A 27,410-nucleotide genomic window follows, 5' to 3' on the forward strand; every position below is an offset into this window, starting at 1 on the left:
CAAATTCTCAAACTCCACCCAGACCTACTCCAAGGGTGGTATGGAGATAGCAACCTGTGGTTTAACAAGCTCTCCATGTGATTCTGATACATACTAAAGTTTGACTATGAAAACTTTACATAGAAGACATTTAGTTTGACCTTAGAGAACTAATATTTCATCAACAGAAAGGCGGGCTTCCCAGGTGGCACTAGTAGTAAGGAACCCGCCTGCCAATATAGGAGACATAAGAGACGCGGGCTTGGTCCCTGAGCTAGGAAGATCCCCTGGAGAAGGAAATGGCAACCCACTCCAGTACTCTTGCATGGAGAGTCCCACGGACAGAGGAACCTGGTGGTCGACAGTGCATTGGGTTGCCAAGAGTTGGACATGACTGAAGTGACTCAGCACACAACAGAAAGGGAAGCGTTATTCCAGGAGATAGATCACAGTAAGCAAAGGAATGAAGATATAAAATTGAAACACATACACATATTGGGGAAAAAGCATATAATCAGGAATGCAAAAGGAGAAATGGGAAATATGTCAGATAGGTAAATGGGGGACAAATTATGAAGAGCTTTAAATTTTATAATTGAAGTTTGAATATAAAGAAAACAGTTTTAAAGCAGGGGAGTGACATGATCAAAGCCACTAATAGAACCGATTTAAAATAAGGACTACCAGCCAGGAGGCTACTTTGTCCTGGCAAGAAATAAGAACTAGGGGAATTCCCTGCTGGTCCAGTGGTTAAGACTGCATGCGTGCTCAGTCACTCAGTCCTGTCCAACACTTTGCAACCCCATGGACTGTAGCCTGCCAGGCTCCTCCATCCATGGGATTTCCCAGCAAGAATATTGGACTCAGTTGCCATTTCCTCCTTCAGGGGATCCTCCCAACCCAGGGATCGAACTTGCATCTCTTGAAGACTCCTGCATTGGCCAGCAGATTTTTACATTGAGCCACCTAGGAAGCCTCAGTGGTTAAGACTACAGGCTTCCAAAGCAGAGGGGGCAGGTTCAATCCCTGGTCAAGAACTAAGATTCTACATGCTGCATGGTGTAGCAGAAAAAAAGAAAAAGTGAGAAAGAGGGAGTGAAAAGAAGGAAGCAAGAGAGAGGGAGAGAGAGAAAGGAAGGACTAAATAAAGGCAGCAGAATAGGAAATGAAAGGGGGAAAAAGATATAAAAAGCATTTACAAGCTAGGATAAACAAGCTGTATTGTATAATGGTTTAAGACAACAAGATGTAGGGCCAAACTGCCATGCTCTAACATTTTTTAACTTTGTGGTCTTGGGAGATTTATTTAATGCTGTGCCTCAGTTTTCTATCCATAAAATATATATATATATATATATATGCAATGGAATATTATTCACTCATAAAAAGGATGACATCTTCCCATTTGTGGCAATATGAATGGACCTGAGGGAATAATGCTAAGTGAAACAATTCAGACAGAGAAAGACAAATACTGTATAATTTCATTTATATGTGGAATCTTAAAAACAAACAAACAAAAAGACCACGAAAACCCAATTCATACTGACAACAAAGTGGTGGTTTCCAGAGATGTGGGAAGAGGTGGGTAGGTAAAATGAGTGAAGGGAGTTGAAAGCTACAAACTTCTAGTTATAAAACAAAGAAGTCATGGGGATGTAATATACACCATGGTAGCTATAATTAATAACATTATATTGCATATTTGAAAGTTGTTAACAAAGAAAATCTTAACGTTGCTCATCACAAGAAAAAAATTATGTATGGCAGCCTGTTAACTAGAGTTATTGTGGTACTCACTTTGCAATATACACAAATATCAAACCATTATTTTGTATATGATGTCATGAGTCAATTATACCTCAATTTTAAAATTTTACTTTAAAAAAAGGAGACAATATTATTATTGTTCCTACCTCATCCGATTGTTGTGAGAATTAAATTAAATTAACAACTGTAAAGTGCTTACAACACTGCCTGTTATGAAGTAACCAATAAATACCGTGTGTGTGTTTTACAAGGAGTAATAAGAGTCCTAGAGTCTACAGGCTCTACGGTGACTGCAGCCATGAAATTAAAAGATGCTTGCTCCTTGGAAGAAAAGTTATGACAAACATAAACAGCATACTAAAAAGCAGAGATATCATTTTGCTAACAAAGGTCTGTGTAGTCAAGCTATGGTTTTTCCACTAGTCATGTGTGGATGTGAGAGTTGGACCATAAAGAAGGCTGAGCGCTGAAGACTGATGCTTTTGAACTGTGGCATTGGAGAAGACTCTTCAGAGTCCCCTTTGACTGCAAGGAGATCAAACTAGTCAATCCTAAAGGATATCAACCCTGAATATTCATTGGAAGGACTGATGCTGAAGCCGAAGCTCCAATACTTTGGCCCCCTGATGCAAAGAGCCAATTCATTGGAAAAGACCCTGATGCTGGGAAAGCCTGTGGGCAAGAGTAGAAGGGGAACAACAGAGGATGAGATGGTTGGATGGCATCACCAACTCAATGTACATGAGTTTCAGCAAACTTCAGGAGATAGTAAAGGACAGGGAATCCTGGTGTGCTGCAGTCCATAGGGTCTCAAAGAGTTGGGCACGACTTAACAACAGCAACAATACATCTAAAATTTCTACCTCAGGGACTTCCCTGGTAGTCCAGTCGTTAAGACTTCACACTTTCAATGCAGGGATGCAAGGGGCCTGTGTTTGATTCTTGGTCAGGAAACTAAGATCCCTCATGCTGCATGGTGCATCCAAAATAATTAATTAATTAAAATAAAATTTCTAGCTCAGGTAAGAAAATAATACAATCACAAGGTGAGTTTGGAACATTCTGAATTTCAAATATTTTTAGAAGACATTTACTTCACTGTACCTCAATTCCTGGTGTCGTAACAATAAGAAATAGGTACTTAGCATCGTCCCAGGAAACTAGTGGACAGGTGAAATGAGCATAGGTGGAAGGGTGGTCACCAGGAGAGGAATTCAAAAACTTTGATGATCCTGGCTGCTCAGACCCTATTTTCAGTCTTACACAGAAGGTTCCATGAACTTCCCTGGCAGTCCAGTGGTTAAAAGTGTGTTTCCACACCGTCTGACATAAATCACAGCAGGATCCTCTATGATCCACTTCCCAGAGTAATGGAAATAAAAGCAAAAATAAACAAATGGGACCTAATTAAACGTAAAATATTTTGCACAACGAAGGAAACTATAAGCAAGGTGAAAAGACAGCCTTCAGGATGGGAGAATATAATAGCAAACGAAGCAACTGACAAAGAATTAATCTCAAAAATATCCAAGCAGCTCATGCAGCTCAAAACCAGAAAAAAATAAATGACCCAACCAAAAAATGGGCCTGAAAAACTGAACAGACATTTCTCCAAAGAAGACATACAGATGGCTAACAAACACATGAATAGATGCTCAACATCACTCATTATCAGAGAAATGCAAATCAAAATCACAATGAGATAGATACCATCTTACTCTGGTCAGAATGGCTGCTATCAAAAAGTCTACAAATAATAAATGCTGGAGAGGGTGCAGGGAAAAGGGAACCCTCTTACAGTGTTGGTGGGAATGCAAACCAATACAGCCACTATGGAGAACAGTGTGGAGACTCCTTAAAAAACTGGAAATAGAACTGCAATACGACCCAGCAATCCCACTTCTGGGCATACACACTGAGGAAACCAAAACTGAAAGAGAGATGTGTACCCCAATGTTCATCGCAGCACTGATTTACAATAGCTAGGACATGGAAGCAACCTAGATGTCCATAAGCAGACAAATGGATAAGAAAGTTGTGGTACATACACACAATGGAATATTACTCAGCTATTAAAAAGAATGCATTTGAATCATTTCTAATGAAGTGGATGAAACTGGAGCCTATTATACAGAGTGAAGTTAAGTCAGAGAGAAAAATACCAATACAGTATATTAATGCATATATATGGAATTTAGAAAGATGGTAACGATGAACCTATATTCGAGACAGCAAAAGAGACACAGATATAAAGATCAGACTTTTGTACTCTGTAGGAGAAGGCGAGGGTGGGATGATTTGAGAGAATAGCATTGAAACATGTATATTACCATATGTGAACTAGATCCCCAGTCCAAGTTCAATGCATGAAACAGGGCACTCAAAGCCTGTGCACTGGGACAACCCTGAGGGATGGGATAGGTAGGGAGATGGGGGGGGCAGTTTCAGGATGGGGGACACATGTATACCCATGGCTGATTCATGTCAATGTATGCCAGAAACCACTACAATAAAGTAACTAGCCTCCAATTAAAAGAAATAATTTTTTTTAAAGTGTGTTTCCAATGCAGGAGGCACAGGTTTGATCCTTGGTTGGAGAACTAAGATCCACCATGGGTGCAGTATGGCCAAAAAAAAAAGAGAGAGAAGTTTGGCTTATACTTTTTAAATGAATTTAGGAGCACTTGATGTAAAGATGGCTGAGCAAATTAAACTATTTAACGAACTCATTAAATTAAAGTAGTAATGAGATTCTGTGGTAGTCAATAGTGCTGATTCACCAAATACATCTGGTTCTCCATCCTTCTGGGGATGAGACATGACTGTTCTTCCTGGCCCTCTCCTGTTTGGGTAGGGCCTCATTCAAGCCAGTAGGTTGAGTCATTCTAGTTGCCAGTGTGAGACTCTCTAGTGATATCTCCTTATGGCAGGGTGGCACATCAGCCTGGGTTTCTGAGTGGCTATCGTGAGTAGAACTCCACTGTTACCCTTTTAGAAATGATTATGCAGTGTGAATGAATAATATATGCTTCGTCTTGTAAACTTTTGGTGTTGTTTCCACAACATAGCCTAGTCTATCCTGACACAGATATCATTTATCAAATTTTAAAAATTAAACAGTTAACAAAGAGTCCTAATGAGGATATGGGGAAAGAGACACTTTCACAGATTTGCTAGTGAAAGTAAAAATTGTTTCAACCTTTTTGAAAAGTAACTTGACAGCGGATTCTGATAAAAATAGGGGAAAGTACATATTTTTCACCTCAGATTCCATTTTGGGGGATCTCTGTCACAGAAATAAAAGTACTACTGCCAAAGGATGTTTAATATTTACTGTTGAATTTTTGTTGTGGCTAAAAACCGAGCATAATCTAAATTTCTAAATATGATTTAACCATATTACGAAGTATTACACAACTATCAAAAAGAAAACGTTTAATTGACCTCATGGAATGTCCACATGTTAAGTGAAAACAGAAACAAAAAATCCATGTTTGATCTTGTACACACAAGCCTACAAAACTAAGTTGATTTACCTCAAAGGAGCAGGGGTGGTTAAGTGATGGGTGTGGAGAAGGTATTTTCGTGTTTTTCATATTACACCTTCCACCTGATGCGAAGAACTGACATTGGAAAAGACCCTGATACTGGGAAAGATTGCAGGCAGGAGGAGAAGGGTACGACAGAGGCTGAGATGCGGCATCACCCACTCGATGGACATGAGTTTGAGCACGCTCCGGGAGTTGGTGATGGACGGGGAAGCCTGTCGTGCTGCAGTCCATAGGGTCGCAAAGTCGGACACGACTGAGCGACTGAACGGAACTCGACTTATTACAATTTGTACGATTTATGTAACACAACAAACTCAAGTACAAAGGAGAATTCTAAACCTTAGTGATTGCCGACTGAGCCTCTGCACAACAAACTTAGTACTACTACCACCAGTTGTGGGGTGGTAGACGAGGCGGAGCCTTTCTGTAATATATCTAAGCCACGCCCACTTCACCCGCCAATCGTTTCTCACGTGTGCCCTGGAAGGATTTTCCTTGACGCATGCGTACGCCCCTGAGTTTCCCAGCCTTCTAGGGGCGCCCTGCGGCTTTGGGTTTGACCCCATCAGGCTACCGTCGCAGCGGAACGGCACCTCTGGCTTGCTTCCGGCGTCTTTTTTTTTTTTTTTTTCCCTCGCTTCCCCTTCCCTCCCTCACGCTTCTTCCCCTCCCCCTGCTCCCTTTTCTGTTTGGTTTCGTTCTTTCCTACCGAGGCCGACCCCTGCGTCGTGAGTCTGGGGTCTGGCTGGTGAGAAAGAGCCATCTTTACCTAGAAACAGGGGAGGTGTGGGAAGTACTGTTAATTGAGGTATTTGGAGACCAAGGGCTTGTATGGAATGTTTTGTTTGTTATAAGAGGTCGGGCGAGGGTGGTCGGGCGAGGTCTTTCCCGGAGACTAGCGGGGGCGGTGTTGAACTGGATTTGCGGGTGGGTGGGACGCACCCCTAAAATGGGTAGCGCGGGGGTGGGGCGGCGTGTGGGCTAAAGAGAAATGGAGGCAGTGAGAACTGGCACTGGGTTCGCAGGGCGTTCTGGCTTCAGTTTTGCTTTAACCGTTTGATCGAAGAAGCAGTTAACACCAGTGTGTGTTGTATGTGCGAGTATTTGAATTGTCGATTTAGGTAGCTACCTTTTATTCCCACATTATTTTATTTCATTTTACTTTGGGAAGACCTTTTCTCCTGCAAGCTTTTGTGTACTTAAGTGTCTTACAACGTGAAAGCAAAGTGATGTAAGGAGAAAAGTAATTAAAGAGAAAACAGCGAATTAGGGAGTTGTAAACCAAACCTTACCCTCCAGGTGGGGATATTTGCTCAAATTAGCATAGCGTGCAAAGATTTATCTCATTAGTCAAGGAACGCAGGTCACAGAAATATCTACCTCAATAAATTGCTTCTTTTCAGTTTCCTAAAACACTATTTTTGGTAGCTCCTTGTTGCATGATATATGTCCTCCATGCCCTGTCAAACTTTCATTTTATTCAGGCCTATAGTCTACAGCTTATAGGAGATGAGAACTCTACAAAATTTCAGCTTCAGATACTGGAGAACTGGGGGATTGGTGGAGGGGTGGACATGGAATCAAACCTAACTACATATATCTGAGTAACAAGTTGCTGAGTAGGAATGAGTTTTATTAGGGGACTGAAATTCTCTATTGTGGTTATGATCAACTCCAAAAGTAATTTTAATTTCCTGCTCCATGTAGAGGACAGCAATATGTCCTCCCTCCCTGGGTGCATTGGTTTGGCAGCAGCAACAGCAGCAGTGGAGTCTGAAGAAATTGCAGAGCTGCAACAGTCCGTGGTTGAGGAGCTGGGTATCTCAATGGAGGAGCTTCGACAGTTCATTGATGAAGAACTGGAAAAGATGGACTGTGTACAGCAGCGCAAGAAGCAACTAGCAGAGTTGGAGACTTGGGTAATACAGAAGGAATCTGAGGTGGCCCATGTTGACCAACTCTTTGATGATGCATCCAGGTAAGAACCACATAGGAAATAGTAAATCTGCCTATTGGCAGACATTTTAAAAATAGTATAATTGTTATGACATTGTACTTTAGAAGGTACAGACATGTAGAACCTTGCTCTTCCTCAAAGGTTAAGGGCCAAAATCTAACTGCACAGTCATAATATAATATTCATCTATCAGCGGTTAATATATGATCAGCAGTGAAAGTGAAAAAGTGAAAGTCAGTCACACAGTCATGTCCGACTCTTTGTGATCCCATAGACTGTAGCCCACCAGGTTCCTCCGTCCATGGAATTCTCCAGGCAAGAGTACTGGAGTGGGTTGCCATTTCCTTCTCCAGGGGATCTTCCCAACCCAGGGATCAAACCTCCGTCTCCTGCATTGCAGGCGGGTTCTTTACCATCTGAGCTACTGATCAGCAGTAGGGGAATCCAAGTCTTGAGTCCCTTCCGCTTCTTTATCCTACACTCTACTTCAGAACAGTTGTTTTGTTTTCTTACTAGAATCATCTAGGGAGTGCATATTGTGAAGATTTGCTGTTTTATGTAACTGTGAAGCTTTAACAAGTTCCTCGAACCTTATTTCTACTCTAAACCCCCAGAAGAGTGGTTTCTTTTGCCCTACTTGTCACTTAGAATGTATTTTCAGATAACAAAAGGTAAATAATGAAGTTGAAAGGACCATGCTTTGAACTTACTTTGGATTTTTCAAGAAACCACAATTTAAATATTTTTCTATGGGATAAGCCTCTTAAATTCAAAACAGAGACACTTTGGAATATGGTCTGTTTAAATAGAAGTCATTATATAGTTAAATATATATAAATAAATTCTAATGGCTTTTCCCCCTGCTTCTGCTGGCTTTGACCTTTTCTACATGTGTTCCAATATTAGGGCAGTGACTAACTGTGAGTCTTTGGTGAAGGACTTTTATTCCAAACTGGGACTACAGTACCGGGACAGCAGCTCTGAAGATGAAGCTTCCCGGCCTACAGAAATAATTGAGATTCCTGATGAAGACGATGATGTCCTCAGTATTGATTCAGGTAAGAGATGAGGCTATGGACTGGAAAGTCTCAGGATTGAAACTGAAACGGGAAGATGAGCCGATAGAAGATAAGAGAGGAGAAAAACCATTCTCACTAACTTCATATTCCTAACTGTTTGACTTGTCTGTTACAGAAAGAAAAAAAAAGATTGTTAGTGTCATGGATCTTCCCTGCCTGCTACTTCCTGATTGAATTATTCTCCTTTCCCCATTCTGTATAATCTGTTTTCTAAATTTCCTTGCTTTTTTTAATAGATGGCATTTAACGTGTGGGCATATATATATATTTCTCAAAGCAGATTATTTGGTTTTGTCTATTCTTTAACAATTTGTAAGGTATAATTTACATACTATAAAATTCACCCACTTTAAGTGTACAGGTTGAGTTGTAGTGAATAATTTTATAGTACGGCAGTCTTCACCCCAATCCAGTTTTAGAACTCTTGCATCACCCCAGAAAGTGCCCTCATGCATGTTTGTCATTAGTCTGTATTATCACCCCCAGGCAACCACTGATCTGCTTGCTTTCTCTGTGAAGTTTAGAAATTTACTGTTAAGTAGGGTCACAGTATGTCATCTATTATGTCTACCTTCTGTCATTTAACGTGTTTGAGGTTCATCCATGTTGCGTTTATCAGTAGTTTGTTCCTTTTTTGTTGAATAACATTCCATTGTATGGATAGCCACATGTTTTTATCCATTCCTCAGCCGATAAACATTTGGGTTGTTTCCAGCTTGGGGCCATTACCAATAATGTTGCTATGACCATTTGTGTGGAAGTTTTTTTTTTTTTTTTTTTTTTAATACTCCTGTGGAAGTTTTAATGTCCATGTTTTGTTTCATGTCTCTTGGATATTCCACCCAAGAGTAGAATTGCTAGGTCTTAAGGTAAATGTATGAGTTTTGAAGAAACTGCTATTGTGTTTTCCAGTTTTACATTCCTGCTAGCAAAGTATGGGAGACATCCTTGTCAGTGATTGGTATTGTCAGTCATCTAGTCATTCTAGTGGGTGCATGACAGTATCATTCTCTGCGGGATCTTGGGCCACAGCAGTGAAAGCCCAGAATCCTAACCATTAGACCACTGGGGGACTCATTCGCATTGTGATTGTAGTTGTATGTTTCTAAAGACATCGAGCATCTTTTTCACATACTTATTTGCCATTTATGTATGTATTTTAGGCAACTATCTGTTCAGATAATTTTGCCTTTTTGAAAAAATTGGTTGTCTTTTTACTGTTGACTTTTCTAAGTCAATATATATAAGTCTTCTGACTTATTGTACTTTAGGTACTATTCATTTATTAGTTCTGTTTTATAAACATTTTCTCCCAGATGTGGCCTCTTCATTTTCTTAATGATGTCTTTTGAAGAATAAAAATTTTTAAAGTAAGGATTGAGGGTAGTTGGTTGGTTTGTTTCACTTAACAGCTATCTAGTTGTTCCACCACCACTTGTTGAAAAGAGTGTCCTTTCAGGATGCTTGTTGAAAGTCAGCTGGCCATATATTTGAGAGTCACATTTCACTGGTGGCTACGATGGTAAAGTGTCTGCCTACAATGCGGGAGACCTGGGTTCAATCCCTGGATTGGGAAGATCTCCTGGAGAAGAAAATGGCAACCCTCTCCAGTATTCTTGCTTGGAAAATCCCATGGATGCAGGAGCCTGTTAGGCTATAGTCTATGGGGTCGCAAAGAGTCGGACATGACTGAGCGACTTCACTTCACTTGATCTAAATGTTTATTTTTTACCAGCACCGCACTGTCTTAATTACTATAGCTTGACAGTAAGTATTAAGATCATTTTGTGAAAATCCTCCAAATTCATTTGTATTTCATATATAGTCCAAATAAATTTTCGCATCAGCTTATCAATTTCCTGAAAGTTTTTTGTGGCTCCCTTAGAACTTTCTATATATTAGATCATGCTGTCTGCAAATAGTCATTGTACTTCTTCCTTTCTAATCTAGATGTCTTTTTTCCCCCCCTTGTTTTATTATGCTTGCTAGAACCTTCATTGTGATGTTGAAAAACAGTTTTGAGAGCAGACATCCTTTCCTTATTCCTGATTTTGGCAGGAAAACATTTTATTAACATTAATTATGGTATAAATTATAGGTATCTTTTATCAGACTGATGGAAGTTGCTTCTATTCCTAGTTTCCTGAGAGCTTTTGTCATAACTGGATTCAATTTTAGATTTTGTTAGCTCCTTTTTCTGTATTGTCCTCAGATGATCATATGGCTTTTATCATTTATCCTGTTAATAGAATGTATTACAATAATTATTTTTTGGATATTAAACCAGTCTTTTGTTCCTGGAATAAATCTCTCATCCTTGCCCCCTCCCCCACTTTGTCTTAGTGTATAATCCTTTTTCTATGTTGTTGTATTGGATTTGCAAATGTTTTAACAATTTTTGCACATACGTTCGAGGGCTGTTGGTAGTTTTCTAGTGATGTCTTTGGCTATAGCATCAAGGTAATACAAGCCTCACAAGATGAGTTGGGAGGTGTTCCTTCCTCTGAGTTGTGTGGGATGGTATTATTTCTTCCTTAAATGTTTGATAAATTCAGCAATGAGACCATCTTGGCTTGGACTTTTCTTTGTGGAAAGCTTTTTTATAAATAAGCTTTTTAATTTGAAATCACTTTAGATTTGTGGGAAAGTTGCAAAGGTAATAGACAGTTCCTGCATACCTTTCACCAGTTTCTTCTCATATTATGTTGCCATGCTAGATATTGGTCAAAACTGAGAAACAAACATTGGTACTTTCTTTTTATCTAAACTCCAGACTTTATTCCATTTCTGGTTTTTCTGTTCCAAGATCCAATTTAGCATATCACATTGTAATTTATTGTGGGAAGGCTTTAATTACTAATCCATTTTCTTTTTTTTTAATATACTTATTTTTATCTATTTATTTGGCTGCTCTGGGTCTTAGTTGCAGCACATGGGATTTTTAGTTGCTGCATGTGGGATCTAGTTCCCTGACCAGGGATCGGACCTGGGCCCCCTACATTGGGAGCTCAGAGTCTTTACCACTGGACCACCAGGGAAGCCCTCCCTTTTCTTTACCTGATATATTTATTTATTTAAGTTTTCTATTCCTTCTCAAGTTGGTTTTGTTCATTTGTGTCTTTCTAGGAATTTGTTCACTTTATCAAAGTTGTCTAAATTATTGTCATAATGTTATTCATAGTATTCCCTTATGATCCTTTTTAATTTCTGTAGTTCTGTAGTGATGTCTCTTTGATTCCTGATATGGTTTTTTGGATCTCGTCTTTTTGTTTCTTGGTTAATCTAGCTTACTGGTTTAATCAATTTTTGTTCTTTTATAAGGAACCAGTATTGGGAGTTCATTGATTTATTTTTGCTACTCTTTTTCTGTTACCTATTTCATCGATTTCTACTCTGATCTTTATTATTTTCTTCCTTCCAGTTTTCTTGAGTTTGGTTTGCTTTTCTTTTTTTAGTTTCTTTCCTTTTTTTAATATTTATGTATTTATTTTGGCTGCTCCAGGTTTTAGTTGCAGCACGCAGGATGTTTGATCTTTGTTGTGGCATGAGACTCTTAGTTGTGGCCTGTGGGATCTAGTTCCCTCACCAGAGAGCAACCCAGGCCCCTGCATTGAGTTCAGAGTCTTAGCCACCAGACCACCAGGGAAGTCCCTCCTTAAAGTTGAAGCTGAGACTATTGACTCTAGACCTTTCTTCCTTCCTGGTATAAACATTTAAAGCTATAAATTTCCCTCTAAGCATTGCTTTGCTGCATCTCATAAGTTTTTTTATGTTGAGTTTTAATTTTCATGTACCTCATAAATTTTAATTTTGTGATTTTTTTTTCTTTGACCTTGGGTTAATCAGGCATACTTGTCTCCTCTTTGCATGTGTGTATTTTAATAGTCACCCAAGAATGTATAGAGAATTTACTTTAAGCCTGAGTGTGGCTCTCTCATTTTCAGAATTCCTTGTTAAATCCCTGACTGGTTGGTTGTTCACTCTTAAGCAAGAGCTACAACCTCAGAGTAGCAAAGCTACTTGTTAGTGCTAGCACCTTGATGGTAAAGGTACAGTTTTTGCCCACCATGCTGGCAGTGGAACAGCGGTGGGAGCTGCCCCAGGAAAGAGATCCATAGACTCCCACTTTTGTTACCATAAGGTTTAGCAGTTTTTCAGATATAAATACTTATCAATCTATTGTTTGCCTTTGGATGGTTTCCAGCATCCTGAATTTTTTTTTTTTTTTATTGGCCTTTTTGTCCAGTTTTATGTTTGTTTTCTGCATAGGGGGATTGTCCAGTCTTGTCTCATCAGTATCACCAGAAGTGCTATAGTTTTGCCTATATTTGATCTAGGTAAATGGAATCTTAGACACTGCAGGCATGCTTCAGTGACTTTATCAGTATCATGCTGATGTGTAGTGCTTGGTACAGTTGCTGCTGCAGTATGGTGCTCCATTATGTGAATATGCCAGTTTATCTATCGCCTAACAACTGACATTTCATTTGTTTTTAGTTTTTTTGCAATTATAAGTAATGCTGTAAATATTCTTATACATGATCCTTGATGCACATGTGCAAGAATCTTTTTAGGATATCATAGGATACTGTAAGAGTGGAGTTGCTGGTTCTTCGGATGTGGAATTTTCAACCTTGCTGGATAATTAATGACCAAAAAGCTTTCCAAAGTGGTTGTCCCAATTTATATTTATACCACCAGTGAATGCAAGTGGCCCATGTTCCACATCCTTGACAACACATGGTATTGTCATTTTAAATTTTGATTTCTCTGTTTACTAATGGACTTGAGAATCTTTTCATGTGTGAGTTATCTATAGTTTTTCTTTGAAATGTCTGTTCATGTCTCTTGCTCATTCACTCAACTGTATGTTTGGGGTTTTTTTTTTAGTTCAGAGAGTCTTCTTGTTATTCCTGTAATTATAATTACTAATCCTTTGCAGTTATAAAATGGACATATTACTCCAAGCTTATATTTTGTCTTTACTTTTTATGTTATTTGCTAATAAACAGAAGTTGTAACTTTTAACATTTTCTTTTATGGTCACTGCTTTTTATATCCTTACTGCCCTGAATCTACAAAGATCTTCTTTTACATTGCCTTTGAAAGTTTCATAGTTCTGCGTTTCACATTTAAGTTTTTAATCTAACTGAAATATATTTTTTGTGTAATATTTGAGGTGTTTTCTTTTTTTCATAATGTTCTTAAATAATTCTCCAGCACCATTATTGAAATGAGCCACCTCTTGCTGATTCGCATTGCTTCAGTCAGTTCAGTTGCTCAGTCGTGTCCGACTCTTTGCGACCCCCCATGGACTGCAGCACTCCAGGCTTCCCTGTCCATCACCACCCTTCGGAGCTTACTCAAACTCGTATCCATTGAGTTGGTGATGCCATCCAACCATCTCATCCTCTGTCATCCCCTTCTCCCACCTTCAGTCTTTCCCAGCCTCAGGGTCTTTTCAAATGAATCAGTTCTACCCGACAGGTGGGCAGAGTATTGGAGTTTCAGCTTTAGCATCAGTCTTTCCAATGAATATTCAGGGCGGATTTCCTTTAGGATGGACTAGTTGGATCTCCTTGCTATCCAAGAGTCTGTCAAGAGTCTTCTCCAACACCACAGTTCAAAAGCATCAATTCTTTGGTGTGCAGCTTTCTTTATAGTCCAACTCTTAACATCCATACGTGTGAAAGTGAAGTGAAGTTGCTCAGTCGTGTCCGACTCTTTGCAACCCTATGGGCTGTAGCCTATCAGGCTTCTCTGTTCATGAGACTTTCCAGGCAAGGGTACTGGAGTGGATTGCCATTTACTGGAAAAACCATAGCTTTGAAAGTAATGTCTCTGCTGTTCTATCATAAATTACTTATATATACATATATCTACGGGTTTGTTCCTGGATTTTCTGTTTCATTGGTGTGTCATTTCTTACTAAGTCAACTCTATACTGTCCATCACTGTGACTTTATAAGTTTTTCTGTTAACTCTAGTAACTTCACTTTCTCATTCTTCACAGATGTCTTGGTTCTTTTACACCTGTTTTCCTTATATTTGAGAGTTAGCTTTTCATGTTCCCCCATTTCCCACACACACCGATAAAAACCCCAGAACTATAGACATATCAGTATCAGTTGACATTATCAGATTATCAATATAGAGATAGTTAATAATTTTCATAGTATTTAAATCTCCCATACAAAGATCATGTTTTTAGTCCTTAACATTTTTCACTGAGGTTGATTCATTTTCTCCACAGAAAGCTTGCACTAACTTTTTTTAAAAACTACATTTCTAAATAGTTTTGCTAGTATTTAGACATGTGGTTGCCTTTTGCATATAGATTTTTTATCTGATGATCTCACTAAATTTTTATTTCATTTTTGGTCATTTACATTGCTTTCCATTTATTTATTTTTGCCACATTTCCCTCCAAGTTTTATTGAGATATAGTTGATAATACAGTATTTAAGCTTTAAGACAATGATTTGATATATATGTTTATTGAAAATAATTATCACCATTGCCTTCCATTTTTAAATGTTATAAATCTCTAAAACTTCACTATACAATACAGTAGCCACCATCCACACGTGGCTATTTAAATTATGTGAAATGTGAGGATTCCTGGTGGTCCCGTGTTTAGGATGCTGAGTTTTCACAGTGGAAAACCTGGGTTCAATCCCTGGTCAGGGAACTAAGATCCTGCAAACCACATGGCAGGGCCAAAAATTTTAAAATTATGTGAAATGTGAAGTCTAGTATTTCCCAGGATGTATGAGTAACTCTTAAAACTTAAGAATAAAAAGACAAATAGCCATTTAAAAATAGGTGAAATATTTGAATAGATACTTCTCCAAAGATGTGTAAATGTCTAATAAGTGTATGAAAAGATGTTTAACATCATTAGCTATTAAGGAAATGCAAGTCAAAACTACTTATTAGGATAGCTGTAAGAAAAAAGGTAGTAATATAAGTATTGGTAAGGATGTGGAGAAATTGGAACCCTCTAAAATTGCTGGTGAGAATGCAAAATGGTACAGCCACTTTGGACAAGTCTTTGAATTCACCAAAAGGTTAAACATTGAGTTACTTTATGGCCTGGCAGTTCTACTCCTAGCCATAATCCAAGAGAAATGACAGCATATGCCCACATAAAAACTCATATAGGGACTTCCTGGTGGTCTAGCAGTTAAGAATCCTCCTGCAAATGCAAGGGACATGGGTTTGATCCCTGGTCCAGGAACTAAGATCCCACGTGCCTTACGGCAACCAAGCCTGTGTGCTGCACCCTGCTGAGCCTGCAACTACTGAAGCCTAAGCACCCTAGAGTCAGTGTTCCGCAACAAAAGAAGCCACCGCTATGAGAAGCCCATACACCACCACAGCTAGAGAGTAGTGCCCGCCCACTGCAGCTAGAGAAGGAGAAAGCATGTGCATCACAATTAAAACCCAGCACAGCCAGAAATAATTTTTAAATTATTTTTGAAAACTCATATACAAATGTGCCTATCAACGTTATTCATAACAGCCAAAATGTGTAAATAACCCAAATGTCCATCAACTGATGAATGGATAAATAAAATATAGTATAGCCATACAATGGAATATTAATCATAAAAATGAAGTGCTAATAATGCTGCAACATTGATGATTCTCATGTGATGTACCACGTATGATTCCATTTATGTGAAGTATGCAGAAAAGGCAAACCGTAGAGACAGATAGTAGATTAGTAGTTGCTGGAGGTTGCAGGTATGGTGAAATAGGGAATGACTGTTAATAGAAACCCCATACTTAGTGGGATTTCTTTTCAGGGTGATGAAAATGTTCTCGAATTAGATAATGGTGATGGTTGTACAACCTTGTGAATACACTAAAAACCACTGAAGTAAACATTTTAAAGGGGTAAATTTGTTACGTAAATTACATCTGATTTTTTAAATTTTTTAGTCAAATTTAAAGGCTTCCATCAGAGAAGGCAGTGGCACCCCACTCCAGTACTCTTGCCTGGAAAATCCCATGGATGGAGAGGCCTTGTGGGCTGTGGTCCATGGGGTCGCTAAGGGTCAAACAACTGAGCGACTTCACTTTCAGTTTTCACTTTCATGCATTGGAGAAGGAAATGGCAACCCATTCCAGTGTTCTTGCCTGGAGAATCCCAGGGACGGGGGAGCCTGGTGGGCTGCCATCTATGGGGTCACACAGAGTCGGACACGACTGAAGCGACTTAGCAGCAGCAGCAGCAAAGGCTTCCATGATAGCTCAGTTGGTAAAGAATCTGCCTGCAATGCAAGAGACCATGGTTTGATTCCTGGATCGGGAAAATCCACTGGAAAAGGGATAGGCTACCCATTCCAGTATTCTTGGACTTTCCTTGTGGCTTAGCTGGTAAAGAGTCCACCTGCAATGCGGGAGACCTGGGTTTAATCCCTGGGTTGGCAAGATCCACTGGAGAAGGGAAAGGCTACCCCTTCAGTATTCTGGCCTAGAGAATTCCATGAACTGTATAGTCCATGGGGTCACAAAGAGTCAGACACGACTGAGCAACTTTTACTTTACTTCACTTCAGTAAAATTTAAAACTCATTTCGTGTGCTTAGTCGCCAAATTGTAACAGATTGGACAATGCAGAAACAGAATATGTCTATCATAGCAGGAATCGAACCATGGTCTCCTGCACTACAGGCAGATTCTTTACCAACTGAGCTATTACGGAAGCCTTTAAATTTGACTTAAAAATATAAAAAATCAGATGTAATTTACATAACAAATTTACCCTTTTAAAATGTATAATTCAGTGGTTTTTAGTGTATTCACAAGGTTGTACAACCATCACCATTATCTGTTGGACAGCACTACTCAAGAAACATTTTAACTTAATTCACTGGGCACATTTCATTTTTCAAATCATTCAGATAACCCATAAAAAAATTATTGTTATAAAAATTCAAGTATTTGAAAATCCCAGATCCCATAGACTGTCACCTGTACCAGTACTTTATCCCCAGGTAAGAATTGTCATCTGTTTGCTGTTTTATCTTTCTGAATGCTTTTCGTACTTTAACATAGATATGTGTATCTATATCTAGTTTATAGTTGTTATCATTAGTGTTCCCATGATAGTTTGGTTCTTGATTTCTTGGAAATTCTTACGTATAAGTCTTTCACTCAATTTTTCTCGTCTAGGTGATGCTGGGAACAGAACTCCAAAAGACCAGAAGGTAACTTGAAATGAGTAAGAGAAGGATGAGAGAGAAGAATATGAAGATAGAAGAAACTTTTGGCCTAACCGTTAAGTCAGTTCAGTCATCAAGATATAACCAGTCACCCTGAAGTCAGCCCCATGGGTTGCAGTTCTCTAATTAATGTTATAAGAATGCAAAAGCTCCTTATAGATACATACACTGAATGCTGTATGAATATAGAATTTGGCAGTGATAAGCTAGATTAATTAATCAAGGAAAGCTTCCTAAAGCTGATTTCTGAACCAGATTTGTAAGAAAGGGCAAGTTTTGCCTGATAGAGTAACTATAAGCTTCTAGAAGTAACTGTAAGCTTCTAAACATAACTCAGTCTGTTTCATTTTTTAAAAGACAAGTTGTTATTCTCAAGAAGCGGTGCTACTATTTTAAAACTTGTCTCCCTTATCCCCTTCCTCACAGCTCCGTGAAGCTATGGCTGCCTTAAGAAAATCGGCTCAAGATGTCCAGAAGTTCATGGATGCTGTCAACAAGAAGAGTAGTTCCCAGGATCTTCACAAAGGTTAGAGTCAGGAGACATCTTGGTATAGGTGCAGGGGTGAAGTCCTACAGAGATTTCATGGATACTGACTGTGTTTTAACATTTCAGTGTCTTTCTCTACCTCTGTAGGATTCTTTTAATACCATTTGCTGTTTGCTTAAGTCTTTTTTTTTTTTTTTGGCTGCATCACTCAGCTTGTGGGATCTTAGTACCCTGACCTGGGATCGAACCCAGGCCCACAGCACTGAAAGTGCAGAGTCCTAACCACTGGACCACTGGGGAAGTCTCTTGGCTTAAGTCGTTTATCTGATGGCTTTCTACCATGTGATGGCTTTGTCCAAATACCTTTTTAGCTCCGTGCTCATGGTATCTTCTTTCAGATGAAGGTTAAAGAAAACAGTAACTCAAACTCTAAAAAAGAGGTCTGAAGGAAGCTTTCTTTGTAGAATGCAGCTATTAAGAGATCCCTCCCAGGAAAATGATTTATATAAGCTGTGCTGTGCTTAGTTGCTCAGTTGTGCCAGACTCTTTGCGATCCCATGGACTGTAGCCCGCCAGGTTCCTCTGTCCATGGGGATTCTTCAGGCAAGAATACTGGAGTGGGTTGCCATGCCCTCCTCCAGGGATCTTCCCAACCCAGGTATTAAACCCAGGTCTCCCGCATTGCAGGTGGATTCTTTATGGTCTGAGCCACCATGCTGCTTGGCATTTAATGAGTAATAGTTAATGTTGTTAATAAGGAGTCAGAAATATTTGGTTACAGTGAGATGGTCTTGAGTTACATGTGAATTTCAATTCATATTTTTCCTGTTAGCATAAAGAGCTGAGTCCACTGTGTCTTATATATCTGCCCTTGGCCAAGGGAGCAGGAAAATTGGTTAAGGATCAGTGATTACCCCATTTGTCCCAATAACCGAGTACCCTCTTTATTTTCCATTCTTTCCCCAATCTGTGCCATATCTCTTTAGAGCAACTTTGCTTTCTTCCTAGGAACGTTGAGCCAGATGCCTGGAGAACTGAGCAAAGATGGTGACTTGGTCGTCAGCATGCGCATCCTTGGCAAAAAGAGAACTAAGACGTGGCACAAAGGCACCCTTATTGCCATCCAGACGGTTGGTATGTTCAGGCTAGAGGGAGGGCTAATGCAAGAGCCTGCAGGCCACCATCACTGATCGTGTCTTTTCCCCAGAGCCTTTGGCTTTTGTCTCACATAGCAATCAGGATCCACACAGAAACTGATGGTTTCTAAAAATTTTTGTTTCTCTTTTCCGTTTGACTCAGGGTCAGGAAAGAAGTACAAGGTGAAATTTGACAACAAAGGAAAGAGTCTTCTGTCAGGAAACCACATTGCCTACGATTACCACCCTCCTGCTGACAAGTTGTATGTGGGCAGTCGAGTAGTGGCCAAATACAAAGATGGGAATCAGGTCTGGCTCTATGCTGGCATTGTAGCTGAGACACCAAACGTCAAAAACAAGCTCAGGTACCTAGACAGAAATTGTAAGGAGAGTGGAAGCCAGGAGCAGGTCGTCTGCCCTGTTTAAGCCATAGTGCAGATCTCACAATTGGCTCTGATGTTCTTAGTCCTCAGTGGCTGGAAACTCCCTCTTTCCTTTGCCACAGAGTCATGTGGGTGGTTCTTTCTTGCTCCCTTCCCCCCTTTTTTTCCCTTTTCTCAAAGAGAAAATTTGGTCGGAGGAGAATAATCCAGATTGATTAATGGTTAGGGGAACAGAGAATTCATACAGAAGGAAAAAATGGAGACTAAATGTTTTTCAACAATGTGAGAGTCCAATAGTATAACAAGAATGAATCACTTTTGGGAAAGTGGGGATATGTTGGTTAGGTAAGGGAGAATTCTAATATTCTTTTCCATTATGATTTATTATAGGATATTGAATATAGTTCCCTGTGCTATACAGTGGGACCTTATTGTTTATCCATTCTCTATATAATAGTTTGCATCTGCTAACCTGAGGGAGAATTCTTAACTCTTGGGGTGGAAAGAAAGAATAGTAGAAAGAAAACAGTACACTGGAACAGAACATGTTCCCTGGATTGTGTCTTGCTTGTGATCCAGAGGAATGGAAGCTGTAATAATTTCTGGTCATGTTAAATATAGTAACCCCCAGTCTTTCTACCATCACTCTTTCCGTACAGGTTTCTCATCTTCTTTGATGATGGCTATGCTTCCTATGTTACACAGTCTGAACTATATCCCATTTGCCGGCCACGTGAGTGTCCCTCCTTTTTTCCTTAGCTCTTTTTGTTTCCTCTTCTACCTTGTATTTCTTAAGACAACCAGTGGAAAAGCCCTAATGTTCTTGGTGTTTTAGTCTCAAAGAGCATAAGTTTGATTCATATTTTTTGAGAGATACAGTTTTATTTGCTCGTGTCTAGTGTCAGGTCTTGGCAGCCATAGAGTCAGACATTAGAAGATCATGACTGATTTTGAGTGGATGCACGTATTGTAGATGTGTTTTAATTTCATTTCTGAGTGATTTAAGTTTGAGAAGATGTTACTTCTCTCCTAGTCTCATGTTTAACATTTGTGTAAATCTGCAGTCTGTGCATTGCTTTCAGAGTGCTTTATACAGAACCTGTTAGATGGGGTCTTCATAGTTTCCCCTATACTTGTGACTCTGGCTTAGGAGAGACTCTTATAGAAGCAACTGTTTTTAGTTGCAGGAAGGTCAAGTGAAATGGCTGTTTCCACATAACATGGCAGTGAATACACTCAGGGTCCTTTGAAAGCCTGATGGAGCATGAGAAGGAAGGACAGGATTTTTTAAAATCAGTTTATGGTGCCTCCTGATTCTTTTTGATTTACCTTTAGGCTTATCAAGTAAGCAAGAATTTCCACTTGACTTTTCCTAAGAGGAAACATCCATTTCTAGGAAATGAGTGACTCACCTATGTTTACATACTGCTGATTCAATTAGTATTTGCAGAATTTGAGTGTGCATTTGCACCTTAGGTTCAATACTTTTAAGTGGTCATGGTTTTGCTTCCCTTGAGGTTATGATTTCTTCATTTATTTTTTCTCTCCCTCCCAACTTGAAAAATGCCAAACATTTCCTTGTCAACCCTTTCCCCCTATCAAGACATGCCCTACCTGCCCTCTCTCAGCCCTCCTTCTTCCTTGGGACAGTGAAAAAGACTTGGGAGGACATAGAAGACATCTCCTGCCGAGACTTCATAGAAGAGTATATCACCGCTTACCCCAACCGCCCCATGGTGTTGCTCAAGAGTGGCCAGCTGATCAAGACTGAGTGGGAAGGCACGTGGTGGAAGTCCCGAGTCGAGGAGGTGGACGGCAGCCTAGTCAGGATCCTCTTTCTGGTACTCTTCTTAGGAGTCTTAGAGGCGGGGATTTGGGTGGGATGGGGGAGCATAGGATAACTATAGCATATATAGCTATGCCATAGTTTTTCTTCTTTGTTACTCTCTTACCTATTCTCACTGTTTTGGGTCATATTTTACTTTTTTTTCATTCCTCTATGCATGGTTATTAAAAATAAAGTCCCTGAATTTAAGACTCTAATCTGCACGATAGTGTTTTTGTTTTTGCTTTTCTCCAGGAGTATCCACAATGCATGTAGATACAGAGAAGGCTGCTAGTTCTGTTTTCCTGGGGTTATTGATAATATAATGGGACAAAAAAGAAGGATCAGTGAATTCTGAGGTGTTGGTGATCTTTCAAGGCCCAGCTTAACTCTTTAATCTTCTCTACTTGTCCTTTTCTCCCCTCTCACACCTTTCTTAAAATTATATTTCTTCTCTGAGCTATCTCAGCCCTTTGATCCTAATGAACCTTGTTATATGTCTTATACTCAGTATAAACATCTATCTCTTGTCATTTTTTTAAACAAGAAATACGTGTTTTTGTTTTGGGGGGTTTTATTGCTGTTGTTTAATTCCTGATGCCTGTTGTGGAACCTAGCACATAAATTTATTGAATAGATAGGGAATTGGGCGTTCATCAGGGAGATTTCCCCCAAGGGAGGCACATGGTATTCTTCACAAGTGGCAGGGTAGATTCTGGCCTTTAACCCATTCCCCTGCCGCCTGTCCTTACTTGCAATCCCCTAGGATGACAAAAGATGTGAATGGATCTATCGAGGCTCTACACGACTGGAGCCCATGTTCAGCATGAAGACATCATCCGCCTCTGCACTAGAGAAGAAGCAAGGGGGACAGCTCAGAACACGTCCAAATATGGGTAAGTCCTGAAAGCTATCTGGGAGAGGGAAAAAATGGACAAATCAGCAAAGAGGTGTATGTACGATGGCTATATCCTTTGTTTACCAGGATGACACTACTGCTACATTGAAAACAGGATATGTTCCTAAGTTTCCAGTAGTGTTGATGAATTTGTGTTGCTGCCTCAACACAAATGGCTATGGCTCTGATTTGTTCTCAAAAACACATAAAAATCTGAAACAACTAGCTTAGGTTAGGGGTATTGTTGGTAGTAACTACCTCTGTTATTTACATGAGGATTATCTGCTTTGTGTGTGCTATCTGTGGTCTTTTTTTTTTTTTTTTTGGCTGTGGTGGGTCTTCATTGCTCAAGGACTTTCTCTAGTTGCAGCTAGCAGGGGCTACTCATCATTTCAGTGTCCAGGCTTCTCATTACAGTGGCTTCTCTTGTTGCAAAGCATAGGCCCTAGAGCATGTGGGCTTAGTAGTTCTGGCTCCTAGGTTTTAGAGCACAGGCTCAGTAGTTGTGGCACACGGGTTTAGTTGCTCTGTGGCATATGGAATCTTCTCAGTTCAGGGATCGAACCCTTATCTCCTGACTTCCAGTCTTAATTTTTATCCACCGTGTGTGATTAACTTGTTTTAAAATTTTGGGTTTGTTTTTATATGTTCCTGGCATACGTTTTGGTTAATTTTTCTTGACAACATCAGTTGATCAGAGAATGTATTTTTGAAAATTTTTACCAAAGTATAACATAATTGGCTTCCCTGGCAGCTCAGTGGTAAAGGATCCATCTGCCAGTGCAGGAGACACAGGTTCAATCCTTCAGTTGGGAAGATCCCCTGGAGGAGGAAATGGCAACCCACTCCAGTATTCTTGCCTGGGAAATCTCGCGGACAGAGGAGCCTGGTGGGCTACAGTCATAAGGTCGCAAAGAGTCAGACATGACTTAGCAGTTAAATAACAACGACAGCAATAGAATAATTATTAATGTAAATTGTCCAAGGCAGGAAGATAAAATCTTACTATTTAAATGAAAGTCAGCCTGTGCCAATATTCCCACTCATTGGTATAAATAATGAGATCTAACAGTCTTAGCACTTAGAATATTTCCATTGTTGCTTTATTATATAAATTGAGAATCAAATCTGTGGATGAATATAAATGGCACAGCTCTTAGGTTCTCTATGGTCAATTTCCTTTTCTTACAGGTGCTGTGAGAAGCAAAGGTCCCGTGGTCCAGTACACTCAGGATCTAACAAGTACTGGAACCCAGTTCAAGCCTACGGAACCCCCACAGCCGACAGCCCCACCTGCCCCACCTGCTCCAGCTCTGTCCCCCCAGGCAGGTGACAGTGAGTGAGTGCTATTCCTTCTTTTTCAGCAGTTTCTTTTATATTACATTTTCTGTATCCCTTACTGTATGATCTCTAATCTCCTAGAAGCTTGGAAGGCCAGCTTGCCCAATCTCGGAAGCAGGTAGCCAAAAAAAGCACATCTTTCCGGCCAGGATCTGTGGGCTCTGGTCATTCCTCCCCTACATCCCCTGCACTCAGTGAAAATGCCCCTGGTGGGAAACCTGGGATCAATCAGACATATAGGTGAGAAAATCTCAGGCTCTCTGTTGGGAATGTTGGCAGTGTGGACTGAGTGGTCACTATATGGGGAGGTTCCTTGGCCACAAGGGGCCTCGTTAAGATTATGCCGGTGAGAAGTTTGGACTTGAAAGCTTTAACCTTGGAATTTTCCAGGAAACAAAAAGTAAGAATAATTGAATTAGAAATTAGGTGCCTAGAAATACAATCACCAGAAAGTCATTTGTTAAGACTGCTTCTTGAACGTGGTGTCGTCATCGGTACCATAGAAAGGGAATTTGGTAGCCTCTTTCCTTGAATCCTGGGGGTCAGTACGGGCATTTATAGGAAACATAGCAGGGGAAACAACTAGCATGGGTAGAAGACTGGATGCTAGTCCCACAATTCACAGGAAAAAATAAAATTCACAAAAAAGACACTGTTAGAAACAGTTATTATCAGTTAATGAAGAGTAACCAGGGTGTTTCATTGTCCAGTAAGGCAAGAGGAAGTTTGACTTACTTGTGTCATCTTTAGCTTCAAGCGTATAGCTGTTTGACAGGTTAGAGAAGTGGTTTAGCCAGCTAATGGGCTACTTATACAGCAGAGAGGTCCTGTTGCCTTCTGATCTGATCTCTTACATCTCATTTTCAGGTCACCTTTAGGCTCCACAACCTCTGCCCCAGCTCCCCCAGCTCCCCCAGCTCCCCCAGCCTTCCATGGCATGCTGGAGCGGGCCCCTGCAGAGCCCTCCTACCGTGCCCCCATGGAGAAGCTTTTCTACTTACCTCATGTCTGCAGCTATACTTGTCTGTCTCGAGTCAGACCTATGAGAAGTGAGCAGTATCGGGGCAAGAACCCTCTGTTAGTCCCACTACTCTATGACTTCCGGCGAATGACAGCCCGGCGCCGAGTTAACCGCAAGATGGGCTTTCATGTTATCTATAAGACACCCTGTGGCCTCTGCCTTCGGACAATGCAGGAGATTGAGCGTTACCTTTTTGAGACTGGCTGTGACTTCCTCTTCCTGGAGATGTTCTGTTTGGATCCGTATGTTCTTGTGGACCGAAAGTTTCAGCCCTATAAGCCTTTTTACTATATTTTGGACATCACCTATGGGAAGGAAGACGTTCCTCTATCCTGCGTTAACGAGATTGACACAACTCCCCCACCCCAGGTGGCCTACAGCAAGGAACGGATCCCGGGCAAAGGTGTTTTCATTAACACAGGCCCTGAATTTCTTGTCGGCTGTGACTGCAAAGATGGGTGCCGGGACAAGTGAGTTGGTTAGGGAATTGTGGCCCTGCCTCCAGCTTTGTTTGGTTTCCTTTATTTCCACCACTTTCTTTGCCTTATACTGCACTTCTCCTTTCCTCAGCTTCCTTGATCTGCTTTCTTAGCTGTAGCTCCTTCTGAAAGGCCTCCAGAGAGGCTGGGACCCCGCAGCATAATCCTGGGTACATGTTTAGATAACATTAGACTCATTGAACATAAACTTGAACATACTCCGAGAGAGAGTGGAGGACAGGGTAGCCCAGTGTGCTGCAGTCCGTGGGATCACAGAGAGTCAGATACAACTTAGCAACTGAACAGCAACACGTGTCTTACGTTTGTTTTTTCCTCTGATTCTCCTTTTCCTTTGCTTCCCTCCATCATGCATTCAGTTGCTAGTTGTGTCTCTTTATCTTACTTTGTCATATTCCTACTGTCTTTTCCTTTCTCGTACGGGAAAAGAAAAAGAAATTTTACTACCCTGTCACCCTCCTTTTATCAGTAGTACTTCTTGCCTCTGAAGAAAGTCTCACAGCTCTAGTAGTTGTACCCTTCTGTTTTATACAGGTCCAAGTGTGCCTGCCATCAGCTAACTATCCAGGCTACAGCCTGCACCCCAGGAGGCCAAATCAACCCCAACTCTGGCTACCAATACAAGAGACTAGAAGAATGTCTGCCCACAGGGTAAGTAGTCGGGAGAAAGTTTAGCACCTCAGAGACTGAATTCTTGTTTGTCTGTGTTTGTAGGAAATAGCAGCATTATAAAATTGAAGCCAAAAACAAACCTTAAACAGACATTTAATCAATTAAATCTTACTTACCAAATTCCCAGCACATATTTCTTCCTTGGGCTTTCCTTGAAATGAATGCATATGATTGAATAGTATCTAGTAGTTTTCTGTTGCAGTAAAATATGACTTTGATTTCATAGCTGTATGATTATTCTAACAGATTGTGGTTTACTCTGGCAAGTGAGACATAAAGAGGAGAAGTAGGCAGGGGCCTGATTTATAGGACTTTGTAAATCAGAATAAAAATTAGAACCAAATTCATGATGTGATAGGAAGCTGTTAAGAGTATTTTAAGCAGACTACCGATGTCTGCCTTTTAAAGATTACTCTGACTTCTCTGTGAAAAATAACCTTTAGGGCAGCAGCAATAGACTTTGGAAGCTCCATTAGGTAATTTCAGGAACACAGGTAAGAAGTGGTGGTTGCTGGGGCTTGTCCTAGACTGCAAGTGGCAGTAGAAATGAGAAAGGATAGATACCACGAAAGAGAAATGAATTCACAGTGACTTCAGCCTTCTCAAAATAATGTTAGACACTAGATGGCAATTGAGGAATCTATTCAAAATTCTAAGGAAAATGATTTTTTAAAAATAATTTAATGTGTTTATTTTTGGCTTAGTGGGTCGCCCTTGCTGCGCAGACTTTTCTCCCGCTGTTGCAGGGGAAGCGCTGCTCTCTAGTTGCGGTGCATGGGCTTCTCATCGCCATGACTTCTCCTGTTTGCAGACACAAGCTCTGGGGCTCACAAGCTTCAGTAGTTGGCGGCACATGTGCTCGGGGATGCACTTGGAGATAGAGCTACAGAACGTGATAGATTGACTATGGAATGGGAGGGAGAAGAGAATCAAGGACAAGTCCTAAATTTTATACTTGAACAACTAGGTGTATGTTGGTTTTTGTACCAAAATGGAAGACTAGAGCTAGAGTTGCAGGTCAGAGTGATATTCAGCTGTTCTGGCCACATTAAGTTTGAGGTGTCTGTTAGGCAACCCAGGTGGAAATGTCAAGAAGGCATTGAGATTTCTAGAGAGAACTGTAAGGACTGGCATAAAGAATTAGGAATCGTCAGCTCAGGAGTGGTAGTTACAACTTGGATGAGTTCATCTGGAAAGACCATTGATGATAGAAAAGAGAAGGTGCCCAGAAGTAAGTCCTGGGATCTGCAACTGGAAATTGGACAGAGGAGATAAAAACATGTGAAACTAAGAAGAGACATGAGATCAGCATGTGGGATTGAGAAGGACAGGTAAGGCAGAGAGAGGACTGAACAAAGTGGGATATAGTGTGGTAAGCTGGATATATATGAATATGTGACCTAATTAGCCTAGTATGTAAGAAATACATAATTAACAGAAAGGACAAAGAGGAAAGAATAATCAGTGAAATAATTCAGATGTTTCCCCATAATGAAAGGGTCTGTGTTTCCAAAGTGAAATCAAGTTCTAGCATAACAGATGAAAATAGATGCCCACTAAATCACGTGATAAAGCATAATCA

At 40.2% G+C, this 27,410-nt stretch overlaps 1 protein-coding gene across 6 annotated transcripts in view; it reads left to right on the forward strand.

Annotated features, from left to right (window-relative positions):
- Positions 5,927 to 27,410, forward strand: part of SETDB1 (SET domain bifurcated 1) — a 29,627-nt gene continuing 8,143 nt past the window's right edge. For 2 of the 6 annotated variants that reach the window (XM_005677645.3, XM_018046050.1), the window contains exons 1-14: positions 5,927 to 6,108; positions 7,008 to 7,278; positions 8,164 to 8,315; positions 17,519 to 17,553; positions 17,995 to 18,094; positions 19,064 to 19,189; positions 19,355 to 19,556; positions 20,234 to 20,307; positions 21,225 to 21,415; positions 22,166 to 22,295; positions 23,489 to 23,636; positions 23,720 to 23,878; positions 24,506 to 25,129; positions 25,691 to 25,807. In XM_005677645.3, the coding sequence (XP_005677702.1) occupies positions 7,019 to 7,278; positions 8,164 to 8,315; positions 17,519 to 17,553; positions 17,995 to 18,094; positions 19,064 to 19,189; positions 19,355 to 19,556; positions 20,234 to 20,307; positions 21,225 to 21,415; positions 22,166 to 22,295; positions 23,489 to 23,636; positions 23,720 to 23,878; positions 24,506 to 25,129; positions 25,691 to 25,807 (2,318 nt within the window). In that variant the 5' untranslated portion in view covers positions 5,927 to 6,108; positions 7,008 to 7,018. Of the gene's footprint in view, positions 6,109 to 7,007; positions 7,279 to 8,163; positions 8,316 to 17,518; positions 17,554 to 17,994; positions 18,095 to 19,063; positions 19,190 to 19,354; positions 19,557 to 20,233; positions 20,308 to 21,224; positions 21,416 to 22,165; positions 22,296 to 23,488; positions 23,637 to 23,719; positions 23,879 to 24,505; positions 25,130 to 25,690; positions 25,808 to 27,410 lie in introns of those variants that run through there. The other 4 variants (XM_018046048.1, XM_005677644.3, XM_018046049.1 and 1 more) reach the window with 4 other exon arrangements.

Source organism: Capra hircus, chromosome 3, assembly GCF_001704415.2.
Source record: "Capra hircus breed San Clemente chromosome 3, ASM170441v1, whole genome shotgun sequence".
Classification (NCBI taxonomy): Eukaryota; Metazoa; Chordata; class Mammalia; order Artiodactyla; family Bovidae; genus Capra; species Capra hircus.